Here is a 16,425-nt window from a genome sequence, read left to right on the forward strand (position 1 = left end):
TTTGAATGAAAAAATTATTGTTTTTTGTAAGTTTTAGTAGAATTGACCCAAAAATAATAAAATATTTTCTGAAAATTGCAAAACTCTTACTTTTTTTGCATTATAGTTGTGTTAAAATATATTATTGTTAATAATCCTTAAAAATAATTAGTAATAAGGAAATAAATAGCAAAAAATATTTGTAAAAATAGCTATTTCTATACAAATAGAAATGTCAAAATCAATATTGTTTTGTTAATTTATTGAATTTTTTATTTTTTATTTAAATAATTAAATAAAATACTAAATCAATACATTATTTTCTAATCTGAAAAAATACAATTAAATTAAAAAATAATTTCTATTATTTATTAAAAATCACATTTAAAAACTTAAATATTTATAATTAGTAAAACATTGAGATTAAATTATATTATCATTAATTTTTAACTATATTTTCTAATGTTTTTAAATATATAATGTAATAATTTAATTATAATTTATAATAAAATTTAATTGGTAAATTCTATTATTATATTTATTATCTTGATAAAACTTATTACACATTAATTATTTTTAATATTTAATTATTTATGATATTAATATTTATTATTTAAATTACATAACAGTTTTTTTATAATTTGCTTATTGTTAATATACAGTATTAACTTAATGCTGTACATGAAATATATTGTTTATTATTTTGCTAATAATAGTGTGCCATCTACTTATTGAGTAAGTAAATTTTGCTTGGTAAAATATTATTAAAAATATGTATCAAATTATGTAAAGCTAAAATAACAATTAAAAATTGTAAAATTAAACATAATAATAAATATAATAAATAACATTTAAATAGGTAATACTAATTATTATGTTATACTAAAAGTTTATTAGCCTTATAATTATAAAGTTTTAATAATTCAAATAAATATCTTATTCATTAAAATTTGTTTATTAATTAATATTAATGAGACAATAAATGTATTTACTATTTATATATATAAATAGGTTTGTATAACTGTTTAAAATTTATTTTAATATTTAGGTCTTGATTAATTTTCAGTGATAATCAATAAATTTATTTAAAATAATAATTACAAATAAATACATTAAAATTAATTTTTGATATAATTTTTGTCATTTACAGAATCATATAATAAATATAAAAATTAAATAAATTTATGTAAACTTTATATATTTATATAATATTCATATAAATTCAGTTTGAATTATTTATATAATGTTTAATGATACTATTTATTTATTTATTAGATTTTAGCAATAAATTAATTTATTAAGCAACAAAATAATTAAAATAAATGAATTTTAAATTTTGATGTTTAAATTTTTATATCATATGATTTTATTAAAAACAGTTAAAACAGTTGCCCGAGAAATGGACTTAAAAAACTAATTGCATAATAATAAGCACAGGTATGTCGCGCGAGCTCATGTACTCTAAAGGGTCACCTTTTTGTTATATATATTTTAATTATTAATAAATACAAGAGTCACCCAATGAACTACAACATTAGGATCATTCACATCACATAAATATCACTTATTATGATAACCTGACCAAACAACCGGTGCGCCGGACTGTATAAACGTCTATTAATATATCGACATTTCCCCAAAATTTAATCTCTCTCTTTCTCTCATAAAATCTATTAATATATTACTAACAAATATTTAAGGCTGTGGTAATCAATGAGTAATATCTGACAAATCAATCATTTAGTCAAACAATTAATTGCTGACAGAAAAAATAATTATTTTATTCTCAAAGTTGTTTTCATTTAACCGTTTTATGTGTGAATGTTAATTATTTTAATTTGTTGGCTAACTGTGTGTGGATATAATTTGTTAAATTGTGTAATGACTTGTTAGCAATTAAATGAAAAATTTATTAACATTGATATCATAGGATGGGGGGATGACAGGGACAAACCCTCTGGAAATATTACATTTATATATTATATGTAATATATATTAAAGTATATGATGTTTAAAATAGAAGTTTTTACAAAATTATTGAGAAAAAAATTATTCATATAAATTTTAAAAATTTAAAAAGAGATGATTAGAGACAACTTAAAAATTTATTGAAAATATATTGAAGTACAGGGTCTGGTTGGTTGGTTGGGTCACCTTTATTTTCTTAGGTGACCTCAACTATTAATAGGTGACACATCTCATGGGTGACCCTTTCAAGTGCAGCCAATATTTTGTATATTTATTGAACATATATCATAGATAACATGTTTGTGGATTAATAAAACTATTTTTTTAAATATATAATATATTTTTTTAATTAATTAAGTATTTGTAATTTCTGTATACGTGATCGTCTACGTGACGGTTATATTATGTTTTAAACTAATATACTGTATATCAATATATATACAATATTTTTGGAAGAAATGACACAATTTTTTGAAGGCTTTGATATTAATTAATACTTAATTAATGGAAGAAAAAAATGATTTTATACCATAAAATTTATTATCCAGTATATAATTGCATAATTTTTATAAAATTGATACATTTTAATATTCTATTTATATTGACAAGTACATTTTGCATAAATTACTTTTAGTATACATATAAGTAAAAAAATAATATTTAAAATTAAACTTAATATTACAAATTATAATTCACAATGTAATACAGTATAATATAATAATATGTTAAAATTAATTATTATTATGTACTACAAATACAATCAGAGTAATTTCAAGTTAATCTAACACTAACTATAGTTAATATGACATTTTTAAAATTAATTTTTAATATATTAATTAAATGTTATAACATTTTTGTTTTATGATTAATCGCACAACAAATGATTAAACTAATACTATAAATTTAGAACTATTATTAATATAATTATCAAACTGTCTATCATAGTGTCTATAGTTAAACATTTTTGCAAATATTTGAGAAAAGTATTTTAGCAGAAAGTTTTTAAAAGCAATGAATTAAATATTTAAAATGCAAAAAAATGAGATTATTTTGTTAGATATTGAGACTAAAAGTTTCAAAGAGAGATAAGAGAGGGTTTTATATGTGAAACGCGTGATATGTATTAACAAACACAACACACATATACACCACAAACCCCTTAATAAAAATCTAATCAACAATAAAAATCAGGTATTATTACTTACCACTATTTTATTATACAGATTCAGTGATGGTTTATGAAGGCCACTGTTATTATCACCATCATTGGACACTATACTTGTTGTCATAAATCCGATATTAGCTGATCAGAGACATACTGTCGACAAATATTATGTGATAGTAAATATACTGTATATATATATATATATATATATATACTGATAAATTATATTTAATATAATATAAATGGTATATCATATTTATGGATGTCTTGATGTCACACAATTATCTCTCAATTTTTTTCAATACACAGATATTTACTTTACTTTTGCATTAAGACATTAAATGTTTAGTCAAATCTAGTAAATACTAATTTATAGCAAATTTTCTGATGATTTTTTTTGTCGGATGCATCTAATATACGTCAACACTATATTAGATTTATTGAATTTATTATATAAATAAATAGAATTTATTAATTAATATTTAATATATTTTAATAGTCTATAATTTAATGTATTACTAATAAGTCTCTTATTTGAATATTCGATAACTTATTATTATTTATAAGTTTTTATAATTTTGATATTCAAATTGAGTTTTAAAATATGATAATAATTTGTTGATTAGCCTTGTTTTTGCTAATGATTAATAAATTATTACTAAAAAAAATTTTCGCTGTCAATGTTTTCAATTTTTAATATATTTGACAAAAAAAAAGTGTTAAATAAATAAATAAATAATGAGTTTTATGATAAATAAGTGCAAAATCGGTGACATTAATGCTATCATTCACCGATATTTTGCTGTCCGTCACTGTATTGGTGGACATATGAGTCAACAGCGCCGATCGTATCGTAACTATAAGGCAAATGAGTTTATCGCCCGACACATCGGACCGCGAGATGAGGACAAAACATCTATGTTAAAGACCGTCGGTTATAAGGTATTACCCGTATATACAAGTATTTATAGACCTGTAGTCTACTATGTAAACTGATGCTACCGGTGCCAGACAATGGAAGACCTGATATCAGCGACAGTACCGAACAATATTCGACTCAAACGGGATCTCAAGCTCACGGAACCGGAATCCGAGACAGAGATACTCAAGAGATTGCAGTCCATCGCTGAACTCAACTCAACTCAGTGGCGGACATACATAGGAATGGGATATTATAACTGTGTAACGCCTACACCTATATTGCGCAATATATTTGAAAATCCAGGTTAAGTTGTTATTTTTTTTGGTAAACTATTTAGTAATGTAAACAATTTGTTAATTAATTAATAAACCATATGAATGGTTATGTGTTAGCAACAGATGCAAAGCTAATGTGTAATACATTGAATGTCATATCAATGTTATTGATATATAAAAATGATAACATTTATTATTTCTGTTTATGTGATATTTTTATTAATTACTAATTCATTGAATTATAACTTTGATAACAAATTAATTAATGGGACAAACGATAATTTAAAAAATAATTAAAAAATAATAATAAATTAACTAAATTATATAACAATAAATATATTGAATAACAATAGGATGGACAACACCTTACACACCATATCAGGCAGAGATAGCTCAGGGAAGACTAGAATCGTTACTTAATTACCAGACTATGATCTGTGAATTGACAGCATTAGACATAACCAATGCTAGTCTTTTAGATGAGGGAACAGCTGCTGCCGAGGCTATGCAGATGTGTTATAGGTTGGAAACACATCTAAAAAATTATCTAATTTTATATTTATCGGTAAATATTACTTATGTTTATCACTAAACCGGTCAGACATCACAAAGAAAAGCGCAATAAGTTTTTGGTCTCTGAGAACTCACACCCGCAGACTATGGCCATTGTTAAGACCAGAGCCGAAGCTTTGGGTATACATATTGATGTTTTTGATGGCATTAAAGAAGTGTTTGACGGAGTCGTTAAATTAGGCGATATGTTTGACTTATCTCAGTATTGTGGAGTATTAGTCAACTTTCCCGATACTAATGGCAATGTTGATAACCTGACCTCAATTGTTGAACAGTCCAAAGCCAAAGATTGCATTGTTGTTGTGGCCACCGATTTGTTGGCATTAACTATGATTAAACCTCCCGGCGATTACGGGTTAGGTTGCGATATTGCTATCGGAACTGCCCAGAGATTTGGTATACCACTTAATTATGGCGGTCCACACGCAGCTTTCTTGGCCTGTCGTGAATATCTGACCAGAATATTACCGGGAAGAGTGGTGGGACTGACCAAAGATGCACAGGGAAATCAAGCACTCAGACTGGCACTACAGACTCGGGAACAACATATCCGACGAGATAAGGCCACTTCAAACATATGTACAGCACAGGCATTATTGGCTAATATGAGTGCTATGTTTGCCATATATCACGGACCCAAAGGACTTAAAGATATTGCAGAAGATATCCACAAAAAGACTCTTTATTTGTCCCAAAAGATATCAGAAAACGAAGACAATAAAGTTGTTACTTATATGCCATTTGATACGCTTAAAGTCAAAGTCAAACTCCAGAAGTTTATCCGATCCAAAGCTGAGGCCAAACGAATTAATTTGCGGTATTATCCCGACGGCCAACACGTCAGCGTCTCGTTAGATGAGACGGTCACCGATCAAGACTTAAAAGACTTGATTTGGATTTTTGGCTCTCATGAAGAGGTTTTTATTTTTTTAAAAACCTATTTATTGATTAGTATTTAAAGAGTTTGTTATTATTTGTTTTATTAGTACGAAGAGACGGGAGATATTAAAATATCGGAAAATTTACTCAAAACAGGAGTTGAGTCGACACCAATTGGCCGGAAGTCACCATTCCTTACACATCCATTATTTAATACATATCATAGTGAGATGAAAATAGTCAGATATATGAAACGGTTAGAAAATAAGGACATCTCATTAGTACATTCAATGATACCATTGGTATGAAATTGAAATTTTACAAAATTATTGATTAAATATGTTTATAATTTATTGTTGTTATCGTAATTGTTTGTAAATTCAGGGCTCCTGTACTATGAAACTGAACGCCACGACCGAAATGATTCCCGTGTCGTGGCCTCACTTCGCATCCCTTCATCCATATCAACCGACATCGCAGACTAAAGGCTATCAATTGATGATCAATGAGTTGGAAAATGATTTGTGTCAGCTCACTGGTTATGATAACGTCTCTTTTCARCCAAATTCCGGTGCACAGGGAGAATATGCCGGACTTCGTGTCATAAAATCATATTTAGAGTCTAAAAATGAGGGGCACCGGGATGTAAGTGATGATTATGTTCTCATTTTTTAAATATGTTTTTCAAAAAATTTTGCATTTATTAATATATAATAACTAAGTTTTTAGGAAATTACATAAATAAAATTAATATGTATTTTTGGTGTATTAATGTATATTAATTAATTCAATAACTTATTTTTTAAAATTCATTACAAAATCAGTGCATAAATATATGATTTTAAATTCAAATGATAATTGATTTCAATTATTCAATGATTCAATTATACTCTTTTATATAGATATGTCTGATCCCTGTGTCAGCTCATGGCACAAACCCAGCCAGTGCTCACATGGCTGGCATGAAAGTTGAGGCAATACTGGTCCTTAAAGATGGCAGAATTGATATGGATTACCTCAAAGAAAAAGTAGGGGGAAAATCAACTGTATTTTATTATGACTGTCCTTATGTAATAAATATATAGAACTAATATAAACTTACATTTATATGTTACTAACTGTTGCTAACTGTCCTCCTGAGTCAAGTCATTGAACTCTCATTATAATTGATAACTAACTTATTTTAGTGTCTATTCTATAGGAAAAAAATTCAATCATTAATTTTATAGCAAATATGTTGATAAGCAAATAATTAATTATATTTTTCTTTTTAAAATTGTTTAATCAATATAAAGCTCGACAGGTTTCACRACCGCATCGCATGCCTTATGGTTACCTATCCGTCCACTTTTGGTGTCTTTGAGGAATCTATTGTCGAAATCTGTGATCTCATACATCAGTGCGGTTCGGCTCAGGTCTACTTAGACGGCGCTAACATGAATGCACAGGTGGGCCTCTGTAGGCCTGGTTAGTAGAGTTTTTTTTTGRCTCATAAAATATAAAATAACTATAAATAATGGCATATCATTAAAAAAAATGTATTGTATTTWWAAAAAATATTTTTATAGGTGATTACGGCAGTGATGTTTCTCATTTAAATTTACACAAAACATTTTGCATCCCTCACGGCGGTGGTGGACCGGGAATGGGACCCATTGCCGTCAAAATGCACTGTAATATACATAAATAAACTTAAAATTTATATAAATATATTTTAAATTTACAATTTAATTACTTTTGAATTAATTTTGAAACATAAATATCATAAGAATATTTCAAAAAATAGACAACAAATTTATTTTTTTAGAAACTTATTTATTTATATRTTTTCTTTTAACTAAAAGTAACACCATTTTTACCGTCACATCCGGTCGTTGTCGATGAGATGATAGATACTCAGCACAGGTATAATTTATAGCAAATACCTCTATATAACTAATTAATTGCAACTCATTACAAGTCAACTATTTATATGTTTCCGATTATTTTAAATAGCTTTGGTACGGTATCGGCCGCGCCCTGGGGTTCAGCAGCTATACTACCAATTAGCTGGACATACATAAAACTGATGGGTGAACAAGGCTTAAGACATGCCTCCGAAGTGGCAATACTTAACGCTAATTATATGGCCGCCAGACTTAAARATGCTTATAAAGTGCTTTATAGAGGTACTAACGGAACGGTAGCTCATGAGTTCATATTAGATGTAAGAGATTTTAAAAAGACAGCCGGTGTTGAAGCCATGGATATTGCTAAGAGACTACAAGATTATGGATTTCACGCACCGACCGTTTCGTTTCCTGTGGCCAACACACTGATGATTGAACCGACAGAATCGGAAGACAAACCAGAATTAGACAGATTCTGTGAGGCTATGTTAAGCATCAGGTCCGAGATCAGGGATATTGAGACAGGACTTATGGACAAAAAAATCAATCCATTAAAAGTATATAAATTTTATTAAAAACATATTTGTTTTAATTAACTAACAATAACTCTTACAGTGCGCACCCCATACTCAGAGGGTTATCTGTGCAACAAATTGGGACCGACCCTACACTCGGGAAGTGGCCGCTTTCCCAGCTGTAAGTTTTATACAGTTGTTTATGAATCTTTTTAATCAAATTAAATTATTTATAAAATGGCATTTAAAAAAATAATAATTATCAATTTATTTATTTATTTTCATAGAGCTTTGTCAAACCTGAAACAAAAATGTGGCCAACAGTTGGACGCATTGATGACATCTATGGCGATACTCATTTGTTTTGTACCTGTCCTCCTGTCTCTGAACAATATTAAGTCAAACTAATTGTTTAGTCCTCTTTGATAAATAAAAATATTTGTAAGCTTTTTATGTATAATACTGTAGACAGTGTATAGTATATACAGTATTACAGTACTAAACTATACTAAAGTTAAGTTAAATATAATGTTTAAAAATATATTTACCTAATTAAATAAAAAACGTGTATTTAAATATCAAAACAAATATTAAATTATTTGGTATCATAATCATAAATATGACTAATTTCCTATTAAATTCATATAATGTAAAATTGATCAAATAATTATTTAATAATATTACCGTARAGTGAAAGTTTTCATAATTTTTACAAATTTTTTTATTAAATTTAGTTTTAACAAATATAAAAATATACTAATATTATTAATTAATTAAAAYAAATACCGGTATTTAGATTCAATATAAAAATAAGTATAACATATTTTTTTTAAATGTAAAAATATATAAATAATATTGTGTTTAATAGTTACCAATATTTATAGAAATCATTTATAGGAAGGAATCTGTTTTTATGGCCCATTCTTTTTGGGACTCTTTGGTATTGAGCTCTTCTTAGGACTGGTAGGTATATTGAGTTTAGCCGGTAGGTTGACATCGGACTCAAACGATCCGACTTGCATTTCCCAACGGAGRTTTGGGTCCAGTTTGCCCACCAGTTCATCATTTATGCTCTAATTCACAGTTAATTATATAATAAAATTTTATTATAATTTTTTTTAGTCAAACATTTTTTTCAATCATTTGTTTCAACCTTTTCATGCACTTTATGTTTTGACGCCGATTTTTTAGCGATAGTCAACCAATAAACCAAACCCAATGCACAGACTAATAGTATAACTAATATGAAGACCATTGCTAGTGTCACATAACTGATCCCCAAAATGCCACCACTTTCTTCATGCGATGACTTACTGGTCGTTGAATTCAATGCTACACTCCTTTGATTTCGGATCGATATTAATGTAAAACCATTTGTGTCATTCAATTGATCCATTAATGACAGCATATTTGGTATTTGATAAGATTTGTAAACCAATTGACAAATAAAAATTGAATTGATTTCACTTCAACCGAAATTTTACTCTTTATATACACTATATATTATTGACAACAATTTATAACTTTATTTCAATATATTTGATATATAATTAACTATAGGTATAGCGCGTAATAATCATTATTAACATAACACGTGTTAGTTTTTTTAAATAAATTATATGACAATCAATAAAAACTATGTTAATTAATTAATTRACAGCAATTTATTTTGAATGGATCAAAAAGTTTGTCCCTATTGTTGTGCACCGGTATGTTTTGATTGCAAAAAAATGTTGCCTATAGTTCATCTGTAAAAACTTCAAGTTCTACCAAAACTTTTTGAACTATTGTTTTAACTAATAGAACTGATATTCATATTAAGTGTTTTGTTTTATTTATTYATAATTCTAAATATTATTATAATAACAACATTTGTAAATAAAAAGATTAAAACATAATTATTACTAATTAATGACAAACTATAGTACAGTAAAAATATTAATATTTATAAACTGTTTTGTCTTTTATTTTATTTTTTCTCAAACATTCATTTCAATAACAAAAAAATATTTGTTTCTCTCATTTCTTATATCAATCAGACATATAATATAATATATTAGTTATTCAAATGAAAAGTTTTTTGTCGGATCAGTTGAGGTGATGACTGCACACACTTATAGCATATGATTGGTTAAGTGACAGATGTCAGCACTGATGGTTTGGTCGACCACTTGTTGGCATTAATTCAAATGATTTGAATAACGATTATGTAATCAATTGATTGATTGATTGACTGACGTATTGATTCACACTATTATAATACATATCTTTTTACAATTAGTATCCATCGATGGCATTGATGACCAGTTTATTGTCAAATAGTGGCAAATATTTGCCACAAGTATTGCGTGTCTTTTGCCGACAGACTACCAGATGTTTGTCAGCGACGGCAACGCAAAACAAGACAAATGAAACGATTAACATAAGTGATGTCGGCATTGAAGACATCGGCGATTTGGTCAACGGTCTCACTAATGAACAGATGGATTTGAGGTCAACAGTGCGAAAGTTTACCGAAAAAGAGTTGACTGAAAATGTTGTGCAACAGATGGACAAAGATAGTCATTGGGATCAGTTTAGACAGTTCTGGACCAAACTCGGCTCAATGGGTCTGTTAGGAGTGACCGCTGAGGCTAAGTATGGCGGACTTGAGTTGGGCTACTTTGAGCACTGCCTCGTCATGGAAGAGATCAGTAGATGCGGTGCTGCCATTGGTCTGTCATACGGAGCGCACAGTAATCTCTGCGTCAATCAGTTGACACTCAACGGCAATGAAGAACAGAAACAGAAATATTTGCCGAAACTAATTGACGGCTCTTATGTGGGCTCACTGGCCATGTCTGAAGTGTCGAGTGGTTCCGATGTTGTCTCCATGAGAACTATTGCTGAGAAACATAAAGACTATTATATACTCAACGGTTCCAAGTTTTGGATAACCAATGCATCGGAAGCCGATGTGCTGTTTGTTTATGCAAAGACCAGTGAGCGAGGAATCACACCATTTATTATAGAGAAAGGTATGGAAGGCTTCAGTATTGGCCAGAAGATTGACAAACTCGGTATGAGAGGCTCTCCGACGGCCGAAATATTGTTTGACAATTGCAAAGTACCCTTTGATAATATGGTCGGACAGGTGAACAAAGGTGTCTATGTATTGATGAGTGGTCTGGACTACGAACGACTTATCCTATCTGGCGGTTCACTCGGTATAATGCAAAGTGCCTGCGAATTGGCTTTCCGTTATGCTCACCAACGCTCACAATTTGGACAACCTATTGGCCATTTTCAGATAATTCAGGCAAAAATGGCCGATATGTATACAAATCTGTCTGCTTGTCGTTCATATCTCTACAACACCGCCCGTGCCGTTGATGAATACAAGCGTAGGACTGGCGGGAAAATACCGTTAGGTTCGTCGAGTCCTTTCACTAAAGAGTGCGCCGGAGCTATACTGAAGTTGTCTGAAACGGCAACACAGGTAGCGCTCGACACCATTCAGATTATGGGAGGCAATGGCTATTCCAATGAGTACAGCGCCGGACGTTATCTACGGGACGCCAAACTGTATGAAATTGGCGCCGGAACTCAAGAGATAAGACGATGGCTTATTGGCAGACAATTGAATAAATTATATGAATAATTGCAATCATTTGCAATCATTAGTCTGGATCTGTTAAATTGAATACTCTGTTTTTTATAACTTTTTATATATATTTTTTTATTGATTACCGTTTTATAGTATTTACAATTTTTAAAGTTTAAATCATTATTTTTCAAATAAATAAAAATCAATTTTTATTAAAATGATCATTAAGTGTAAATGTAAAATGTTTTATAAGATTATTCTATACTTTTAAAAACTAATCATTGATTGATTTATTGATTATATAATAACAACACTTTATAACAAACTAATGCAACAAATAATTACAAAAAACATCTCTCAAAGTCATTCAAATGTAATACTAGTGTAATCATTATCTGATAGCAAATCAGTTTTAATGTTCTTCATTTGTGTCTTGTTTTGGACATCAGATGTCTTGAGAAGACCGCGAAACTGTTTCTCATGTATTTTCTTATGTTTTCTAATGTTACCGGAATCGACACATCGGTATTGACAACCCGGCCAATTGCAGGCATACCTCTTGTCTTCGTTATGAATACGCAAATGATTTTTAAGACTCAAACTGGACTTAAATCCTTTGTCACATCCGACCCACGGACACAAATAGTCGCGTTCTGTCTTATGGACCAACTTATGTCTGGCCAAACACTTTTTATTGCTCATATAACTACATCCTGGCCACGCACAGGCCACAAGTTCGGGCTGTTGTACTCCCAGCTGAACACCGCGACTGGTCTTTGGTCGGCCCGGTATACGTTTGTCGAGTACTGAACCTATTATATAATGAAAACATACAATATATCTATCTATTAAATCATCAATCAGATGGTGGAAAGTACCGGTTGTCTCAAACTTTCTGACCAATCGAGTAATGCCCGAACTGGTGGGCATATGAGGACAGTCAGGATGTCTTTCGGCGAACACCCGAACCGTTTGTTTGAGACTTTTTCCGCTGTAAAAGATTTTGATTAATTCAATCCTCTCCTGAAGTGTAAACTTATGATTGACTCTCTTGTCTTCTATTATTTCTTCTTCATTCATCACCGCAATTGATCCTCAAAAAACAATTTCCAAAATCAAAAGTGATGTCTAAAACAAATAACTAAAATGTTTTGATGATAATATATGGGACCAAATGAATGGTGACAATCAATGGGTTACCACAGGAAGTGTTGTCGACAAACAATAACTAATAAATCAATAAAACTAATGAATTGACAGTCAATTCAAATGTCAAATATTTTTGTCAATTATTTATTTATTTATATTTATTTGTTTATTATTTGAATACAAAAAATACAAACAAATAATTAGCAAAACTATACATTGAATTGCATTTTGAATGCAATGGTTATATAACCTATATTTTGGCACTTTTTATGTTATAGTATTATTGTATGCTTTGAATATAGTTTTGTTAATATTAAATGGTATGATATTGTGGTCTAGTATTTAGTGTGGACTATCAGTGAGCGCAGGCGTCACTCGTTTGCCGCCATTTGTGTCATCAAAATATCAGATGAAGAGTCAGTTGTTAACTAATATATAGAGACCAACGATATTACCATTAAATCAATTGATGGCAGTCTTGATGTAGTTATCGATTTGTATTGTCATTTGATTCACATGTTGTTTAGTCATTGGATGCATTCATCTTATAGTGTTATCGTTGACTGTTATCACTGATCGACGGGTGTCTCACAAACACATACATCAGTCATCCACTCGTTTTGGTTCATCAGTTGATATCATTGTAAGACATCCGAAGCAATGCCCGGTTTTTGCGAATTCATTGAAGTCGAGAACTTCAAGTCTTATTCTGGATATCAACGGATTGGACCACTAAAACAGTTTACGGCTGTCATCGGTCCCAATGGTAGCGGCAAATCAAACTTCATGGACGCCATCAGCTTTGTGTTGGGAGAGAAGACCAACAATTTGCGAGTAAAGAAACTATCGGAGCTAATCCACGGCGCGTCTATTGGACGACCGGTTGGCAATCAGGCGTTTGTTTGTCTCGTTTACAAAGATCAGGATACCGGTCGTCACACACGCTTCCAGAGACTAGTGTTGGGCAGCAGTTCTGAGTATCGCATTGATGACAACCCGGTGTCTAAACAGGATTATGCGGCCCGACTCGAGACGCTCGGTATCAACGTTAAGGCCAGAAATTTTCTCGTATATCAGGGAGCAGTTGAATCGATTGCTATGAAAAATCCCAGAGAAATAACTGGACTTTTTGAAGAAATTGCAAGAAGTAATGAATATAAGGATGAATACGTTAACAGAAAAATACGAATGGATCGATCGGAAGAAGAATTACATCATATGTACGTCAAGAAGAAAGGTATTGCGGCCGAGAAAAAGGAGGCACAGGGAGAGATCAATGAGGCGAAGAAATACCAGAACTTAAGGGAAGAGCTCAACAAAGTACAAATCGATCTACAATTGTTCAAATTGTATCACATCCAGGAAGATATCGAGGATCTTCAGGGAGATATGGACCGCAAACGCAAAGATATGGAAAAACACGTCAAACAAAAAGAGAAAATTGAAACAGAAATCAGAAATAAAAAACAAAATTTAACCAAAATTAGTAAAGACTTGTCTTCTATTGATCGCAAAATACGAGACGTCGAGTTGAATCTGAATAAAAAGAGACCCACTTATATCAAAGCAAAGGAAAACGCGTCACACATCGAGAAGAAGTTGGAAACGGCTAAGAAATCTAAGGCATCGGCCATTAAAGCGCACGACAATCACCAGAAAGTGATCGACGAACTCGAAAAAGAACACAACAGAGTTGTCAAAGACTATGAAAAGTGGGAGAAAGAGATGGAAAAGGAAAAGGAATCGCATAAGACTGATGTCGTTATGAAAGAGTCGCAAAAAAAGGAATACAACAGTCTTAAAGAAGAGGCCGCACGACTGTCAGCCAAATATTTAAAAGATTTGGATTCACTTGAAAGGGAACAGAAGGCCGATCAGGACAGGAATGAGAATGAAATGCGCAAAAAGAGTGACATCGAGTCCAGGATTAGAGTTCTTCAAAACAATTTGGAGGAAAATCAAAAGCGAATCGACAAACTTAAGGACAACATTGAGGTCAGTGAAAGCAACCTCCAGGAGCTTAACAAGAAAAAGACTGAAATAGAAGAGATTGTTAACTCAAGTAAAGAGAAAGTTGAGAGTATTACCATTAAACTCGAGTCCATTAACCGAGAATTGGGTGACGCAAAAGTGGACAGACATGAAGATGAACGACGAAAGAAAAAGGCAGAAGTGGTGGAGAATCTCAAGAAATTATATCCCGGAGTCTTTGACCGATTACTTAATATGTGTAAACCTATCCATAAGCGCTACAATATGGCCATTACTAAAGTGATGGGCAAGAATATGAATGCCATTATAGTGGACAGCGAAAGAACGGGTCGACAATGTATTCAATATCTGAAGGAACAGATGCTCGAACCCGAAACCTTTCTTCCGCTCGACTATATTGAGGTGAAACAAGTGAAAGAACGGTTGCGAAACATTCAACACCCAAAAGGTGTTAAACTGTTATACGATGTGATAAAGTATGAGCCGCCGGCCATTAAACGTGCCGTACTTTACGCGACTAACAACGCATTGGTTTGCGAGACGGCCGAAGATGCCAATCACGTGGCCTTTGATTTGGGAGATGGCAAACGTTACGACGCGGTCGCACTCGACGGCACTTTCTATCAGAAATGTGGTTTCATTTCCGGCGGTAGCGCTGACCTTGAAAAGCGGGCCCGACGTTGGGATGAAAAAGAGTTACATAAACTTAAATACGAAAAAGAAAAGTTGGCCGACACTCTCAAAGAAGAACTGAAAAAGACACGCAAAGAGAGTGACTTAATGGTCATCAATAGTCAAATCAAAGGTTTGGACACACGTTTGAAATACTGTCGAAGCGATAAACAACAGACAGAGAAAAACACTGAAGACTTTAAACGTGAAATCAAAGAGTTAGAGAAAAAGGTTGTGTCATATGATCCACAAATCAAAGAAATTACTCAACGAATGAATGAAAGAGAAGTGAAAATCGATAAAATCAGAGATGCAATGAATTCAGTCGAAGACACTATATTTTCAGACTTTTGCGAACAGTTAGGCGTCGATAATATTCGTCAATACGAAGAACGACAGAACAAAGTCTCGCAAGAAAATGAAAAGAAGAGATTGCAGTTCGAGAACGAAAAGAATTCATTGCAAAGTCGTTTGGCGTACGAGAAGAGCAAAGACACGAATGAGAACGTCAAGAGATGGCAAAGGATTGTGTCCGAAGAAGAAGATAACTTACAAACAGCGAGAGAAACGGAAAAGAAAGAAATGAAAGCCATTGAAGAGGAGATGAGAAAAGTAGAAGAATTGAAAACAGAAAAGATTACCAGAAAAACGGAAAGCGATGGCGTCGAGGATGAGATTCAAGAGATAAAGCGCGGTATGTCTAGCATTCAGAAGGATTTAACGTCAGCGCAAAAGGCATTAATGCAAATCGAGTGTCGATTGGACTCTAAGAAGTCGGACAGACACGCAATACTACTACACTGTAAAATGGAATGCATTGAACTGCCACTTGTTTCCGGTGATCTCAACGACATTACAGCC

At 31.4% G+C, this 16,425-nt stretch overlaps 5 protein-coding genes across 5 annotated transcripts in view; 3 read left to right on the forward strand and 2 right to left on the reverse strand.

The window, feature by feature from the left end:
* Nucleotides 1-3,843: 3,843 nt before the first annotated feature.
* On the forward strand, nucleotides 3,844-8,597 carry LOC128960900 (glycine dehydrogenase (decarboxylating), mitochondrial-like). The gene is made up of 13 exons (XM_054307064.1): nucleotides 3,844-4,054; nucleotides 4,124-4,337; nucleotides 4,663-4,831; nucleotides 4,911-5,799; nucleotides 5,869-6,063; nucleotides 6,146-6,406; nucleotides 6,664-6,789; nucleotides 7,057-7,228; nucleotides 7,330-7,434; nucleotides 7,606-7,666; nucleotides 7,757-8,207; nucleotides 8,266-8,346; nucleotides 8,453-8,597. Exons 1-13 carry the CDS (start codon nucleotides 3,851-3,853, stop codon nucleotides 8,561-8,563), a joined length of 3,039 nt encoding a protein of 1,012 aa, XP_054163039.1. The 5' UTR covers nucleotides 3,844-3,850; the 3' UTR covers nucleotides 8,564-8,597.
* A 432-nt stretch (nucleotides 8,598-9,029) lies between these two features.
* LOC128960916 (uncharacterized) lies at nucleotides 9,030-9,659 on the reverse strand. The gene is made up of 2 exons (XM_054307082.1): nucleotides 9,319-9,659; nucleotides 9,030-9,238 (listed from the first exon to the last, which is right to left on the reverse strand). Exons 1-2 carry the CDS (start codon nucleotides 9,571-9,573, stop codon nucleotides 9,077-9,079), a joined length of 417 nt encoding a protein of 138 aa, XP_054163057.1. The 5' UTR covers nucleotides 9,574-9,659; the 3' UTR covers nucleotides 9,030-9,076.
* A 587-nt stretch (nucleotides 9,660-10,246) lies between these two features.
* On the forward strand, nucleotides 10,247-11,908 carry LOC128960906 (isovaleryl-CoA dehydrogenase, mitochondrial-like). The gene is made up of 2 exons (XM_054307071.1): nucleotides 10,247-10,374; nucleotides 10,447-11,908. The coding sequence occupies exon 2, from the start codon at nucleotides 10,456-10,458 to the stop codon at nucleotides 11,803-11,805; it is 1,350 nt and encodes a 449-aa protein (XP_054163046.1). The 5' UTR covers nucleotides 10,247-10,374; nucleotides 10,447-10,455; the 3' UTR covers nucleotides 11,806-11,908.
* A 203-nt stretch (nucleotides 11,909-12,111) lies between these two features.
* On the reverse strand, nucleotides 12,112-13,019 carry LOC128960913 (zinc finger protein ZIC 5-like). The gene is made up of 2 exons (XM_054307079.1): nucleotides 12,630-13,019; nucleotides 12,112-12,563 (listed from the first exon to the last, which is right to left on the reverse strand). Exons 1-2 carry the CDS (start codon nucleotides 12,829-12,831, stop codon nucleotides 12,115-12,117), a joined length of 651 nt encoding a protein of 216 aa, XP_054163054.1. The 5' UTR covers nucleotides 12,832-13,019; the 3' UTR covers nucleotides 12,112-12,114.
* Nucleotides 13,020-13,250: 231 nt separating this feature from the next.
* Nucleotides 13,251-16,425, forward strand: part of LOC128960899 (structural maintenance of chromosomes protein 1A-like) — a 4,427-nt gene continuing 1,252 nt past the window's right edge. The window contains exon 1 of the mRNA XM_054307063.1: nucleotides 13,251-16,425. This exon is cut by the window's right edge and continues 144 nt beyond it. Coding sequence (XP_054163038.1) covers nucleotides 13,561-16,425 — 2,865 coding nt within the window. The 5' untranslated portion in view covers nucleotides 13,251-13,560.

Source organism: Oppia nitens, unplaced genomic scaffold (assembly GCF_028296485.1).
Source record: "Oppia nitens isolate AA-2021 unplaced genomic scaffold, nextdenovo-longstitch-racon4-pilon3 scaffold5_pilon_pilon_pilon, whole genome shotgun sequence".
In the NCBI taxonomy this organism is placed as follows: domain Eukaryota; kingdom Metazoa; phylum Arthropoda; class Arachnida; order Sarcoptiformes; family Oppiidae; genus Oppia; species Oppia nitens.